At 35.1% G+C, this 5146-nt stretch overlaps 1 protein-coding gene across 1 annotated transcript in view; it reads right to left on the reverse strand.

Moving 5' to 3' along the window:
• The window catches only part of Atm (ATM serine/threonine kinase), a 137159-nt gene that overhangs the window by 64203 nt on the left and 67810 nt on the right, over positions 1 to 5146 (reverse strand). The window contains exons 30-32 of the mRNA XM_004626220.2: positions 2516 to 2690; positions 1629 to 1793; positions 545 to 677 (exon numbers count right to left, since the gene is read on the reverse strand). Of these exons, the coding sequence (XP_004626277.1) occupies positions 545 to 677; positions 1629 to 1793; positions 2516 to 2690 (473 nt within the window). The remainder of the gene's footprint in view (positions 1 to 544; positions 678 to 1628; positions 1794 to 2515; positions 2691 to 5146) is intronic.

The following is a 5146-nucleotide window of genomic DNA, read 5'->3' on the forward strand; positions in this document are numbered from 1 at the left end:
AACATATTTTAAGTAAAGGTCAAAATATGCATAAATACACATAAATATTTAATACAACTAAAAGGGTTATAATGAGAGAAATTTCTCATTCAAGTAGGGTTATATAAAGGGCAGTGGTACAATACTTGATATGTCCAGCTCTAAAGAATTTTTTTGTTTGGTCCTCTTTTTGAGGTAGGGTCTTTCTCTGGGGCCTCGGCTGGCCTCGATCTCACAGCAACTGTCCTGTCTCAGGTTCCCAAGTGCTGGGATCACAGGGGTACAACCACATCCTGCCTAAATTTTTCAGGCTGTAGGAATTGTTAAAAAATTTAAATGTGGTAGGATAGTATGATCCTATCTGGTTCAAAGACATCATTGTGGTAGAGGATGGATAAAATGAAAATTATTCAAGGTAAGGAATAGTTAGGACCAATATTATGGTTAGGTGAAAAATGATAAGGATCTAAACTATGGCTGGCACAATCAAACCAAGAGAAAGGACTTATAAAGATTATTTGAAACAGGAACAGGCAGAAAGAACTCCTAACATTAAAATATGTACCTTGAGATGCTCTCATAAGATTTATCATCTGATCTTTATGCTGTTCCAGTTGTCTTCGAAGATCTTTCAATCCCTCAAGCCTTGTCAACGGAAGTGCATCATACATACTAACTGAGAGAAAATGGTTAATTTCCTAAAAAACAAAAAGAATTTAAAAATTAGTTAAAATGTAACTTCCTTCTGACATGGGTAAGTTTGCAGGATACACCTTCATGAATGAAACTAGAGCCTTTTACAGATACTGACTCATATGTAAGCCACATAAAGTAGAAATAATTTCCTTCTATGTTTTGATCTTTTAAATTTGAGTATACTTTTTTCATGATAACAGTTAAATCTCAAGATTATTAAGTAACCCAATGGGAGTAAAAGTTTTATTTTTATTTATTTAAAAATATAACTCTAAGGGGTTGGGGAGATAGATCATTAGAAAAGCACTTGCTTGGCAAGCATAAAGTCCTGAGTTCAATCCCTGGTACCACACACACAAAAAAAGAATATAACTCTAATCTTAATGTCTAAGTGTGTTTTCACACTGATAACAGTCAAATATATACTATGATTTTAAAAAAATAACAAGATTTATAAGGAAAACAATGCCTTAACGTAATTTTGAAGACTTTAAAGATTAAAATAGGATTGAACTTTGAAATACTCTTTAAAAAGTTAAATACAACCTCTAGTGCAAACATTAAATTGAACCTCAAAGGACTAAATGATACTTTCAACGGGCTGGAAAGACAGTTTGGCAGGCTAAACACCTGGCAGGCAAGTGCAAGAATGGGGTTCAATCCCCAGTACCACATGCCATGCTGGGCCAGGCACACAGCGCCAGCCACTGAAAACAGGCATACTGGTGCACAACTGCAATCCCAGCACTGGGGAGGCTGAGACAGGAGGATCACTATGAATCCTAGCTGCGTAGTGAGATCCTGTACCAAGTAAGTAAGCAAATAAATAAAAGATTAAAAGAATAATAAAAAGTAAAATACTCCATTTTTGCTACTAGAGCACTAGAGAATTTTTAAAAAGTACTACTGTCTACACTCTCTAACACAAAACACTAAGATGAAACTTCTACTACCTCCAAGAGTGAAAAGGATCCTCCGCTGTATTTGATTTTCTGCTGAGTAATACGCAAATCCTTAAAAACAACACGGTCAGGAAAAGGATCTAAAAGCTTAATTGTGAGATAGAGGTTTTCATTATCCTTGTTATCTATCACCAAGTATTTCAGTAAGTCCAATACCTAAATAGAATTTAAAAAGAAAAAACAATCCCTTATGATATTTCAAAATTATAACAACTTACAATAATAAATAATAAAAATTGCTACTGTAGCTTAAATGTCTTGATTACTTTTAAGATACTCAAACTTTTAGTTTCAGGGTTTTTAAATGATTTAACAAACATGTAATAAGGTAATATTCAAGACAAGTTCTAAGGGGCTGGTGAGATGGCTCAGTGGTCTAAAGTACCTACTTAGAACAAGCCTAGCAAAGCACATGGAACGCGGTTCAATCCCCCAGCACCACATGCCAGCCAGCCCCACCCCCTGGTGGGCTGAGCTGGCCACACACACACACACACACACACACACATAAATTAAAAAAAAATAAAAAATAAACAGACATGTCTCAAAAAAAAAAAAAAGACAAGTTCTAAGTAATAAAAATCCAAACACTATAGAACATTTTATATAATAGCTCACACAGTATCTTACTCATGTGAATTGCTGTCCTTAGTTTTGACTACTTCTACATGTTAGTGTAACAGACACAAATCAGGTTAGAGCAGTATTACTGTGTTCTGTAATTAACTGATTACAAAGGTTAATTCATTTAAAATGTCTTCCCAACCATTTTTCAAAAACATTTTCATTACAATTACTAAGCATACCAGGCAAACAAAAACATTCCGCTCCTAACATTTTATTCCAAATAGTGCTTTTAGGATGAACTGGGAAATTACCTGTTCTTGAACCTCCACCTGATCGCTTACAAGGGGTATGAGTGTACCAACAATAACATGAAGATGGCTTTCTAAAGCATCTTTGCAGTGAGTCACTGCTGTCCGGCAAACTTGACTTAATAGGTCACAGCAAAGGGAGAAGCTCCTGAGTGACACACCCATAAGATGGGAAGTCCTAACAGGAAAAAGACAAAAGACAAAACAGGTTCTAGGAAATTACTTAAAATCAAATCATTCAAAAATTTTTTATTCAGTATCTCTAATTTTGATATGGTTTGACATTAAAGTCACTCATATGTAATGCTTTAATAATCTGTAAGCTGTAAAGAAACATCAGCTAAATACAAAATAGGCAATGCTAAGGCCCTGTCCTCTGATAAGACACTAAAACAAGCAAAACAGTCACAATGAATTGTATTAGAATTTGGTTAGAACATCAAAGGTATACCACCGTCAAAAAAATAATGAAAAGGGGCCAGGGAGATAGCTCAGTAGAATAAGCGCTTGCCTGGAAAACTCAAGGGCCTGAGTTCAATCCCCGGTTCTGAAAAGAAAAACAAAAACAAACAAAAAAAAAAAAACAGCATACTGAATCCAACAGCATATTAAAAGGATTACTACACATAATCAGAATTCACTCTGGGAAGCAAAAATGGATCAACATACACAAATCAGTAAAAGTGATATACCACAGATAAACAGAATAAAGGAGAAAGCCATGATCATCGGAATAGTCACAAAATGACATTTGCTAAGATTCGCCATCATTTCTTATAAAAGGCAATTTTAAAAAATTCAGTATCACTCCATGATAAAAATTCTGAACAAACTGGGTATTAAAAGAACATATCTCAATAAAATGAAGAACATTTGTTTAAAAGTCCACAGCTGACACCACAATGGATGAGGAAAAGCTGAACAGTCTCTAAGATCTGGAAGAAAACAAGAATGCTCAATGCCAACAATTTTATTCAACTTAGTACCTGAAGTTGTAGCCTGGGCAGTCAAGGTTAGAAAGAAAGGGCATGGAGAAAGTGAAATTCTCACTTTTTATAGAGCACAACCTTAAATACAGAAAACCCAAGAGGTTCCACCAAAAACCTAAGAACTAATGAATGATTTCAGTGAAGTTACAGGATACAAAAATCAGTAGCTTTTTTTATATACCAGTGGTGAGTAATAAGGCACTACTATTTACAGCAGCTAAAAAAAAGAAAAACCTGAGAACAAATTTAACCAGTGATTCTATAATCAAAATTGTGAATTCATAAAAGACATTGAAAAGAAAAGCACAAATGGAAAATGTTCTGTATTTATGACTGAAGAATCAGTATTACTGAAACATCCACATTACTCAAATCATTTGACAAATTCAATGCAATTCCTATCAGAATGCCAGACATTCTTCCAGAATGAAAAATAAAGAATCTGAATAAATAGAATCATCTAAAATAGCTAAAGCAATCTTGAGCAAAAAGAACATAGAGGTATAAATTACTTTTTTTTTTTTTTGGCGCTACCAAGGATTGAACCCTGGACCCTGCGCTTGCCATGGAGGATCTTTTTCTACTGAGCTCTCCTCAGCTACAAATTACTTTTGATTACAGTTACAGTAACCCAAAGAGCATGGTATTAGCATAAACACATTCTCTCTCTCCCCCTCCCCCCCACAATGGAACAGAATAGACAGCATAGAAGTAAATTGACTATCAACAACCAACTGATATTTGGCAAAGGTGCTAAGAATAATCATTACGGAAAGGGTAGTCTCTAATAAATAGTGGTAAAAGGCCATCCAAATAGGTCAGTAGACTAAAGCACCTGCTTAGACAGGCGCAGGGACTGGGGTTCGATCTCCAGCATGCCATGTCAGCTCCACCCCTGGGGCGTGCTAAAATGGCAACTGAGACTGGGTGTGGTGGCACATGCCTGGAATCCTAGCACTTGGGAGGCTGAAAACAGGAGGATAACTATAAGTACGATCTGTGTGGTGAGACCCTATAGTCCCTATACTAAAATACATAAAATAAACAAAGAAATAAAGTAAAATAAATAGTGGTGAGATAATTCATAATAGCTAAATTTTCAAAATGGCCTACATGCTCATTAACTGATGAATGAAGAAAGAAAACCTGGCATGTCTATACAACAGAGCACCAGAGCCACCTGCTGGAAAATAGACACATTTCAGATCTTAATGCTTGCTGAGTAAAACAAACCAGACACAGAGGGTTAAGTGCTGCATAGCTTCCTTTCTATGAGAAATCCAAAATATAAATAATTTTAAAAGCAAAATCAAAGAGAAATGAGAAAGAAAGGTACACTTTACAGAGGTAGACGAGGGACTGGGACAGAGACTGAGGGAGGGCAGGGAAGGGTAAAGGAAATTATAAACGATTAAGATATGATATACTATGATATGTATGTGTACCAATTCCCCAAGATGATAATTATTATGTACTATAAGCATAATCAAACAATATATTTATAGTATTGAGAAAGTGACGTATCTATAAGAACAAGAATGAAATTGGAATCCTTATCTCTAACTAAACACAAAAAATAACTCAAAATGGGTTATAGACCTAAATATAAGGGCTGAAATCATGAAACTACTAGAAAATATAGGAG

This window comes from Octodon degus, unplaced genomic scaffold (assembly GCF_000260255.1).
Source record: "Octodon degus isolate 3935 unplaced genomic scaffold, OctDeg1.0 scaffold00012, whole genome shotgun sequence".
NCBI lineage: Eukaryota > Metazoa > Chordata > Mammalia > Rodentia > Octodontidae > Octodon > Octodon degus.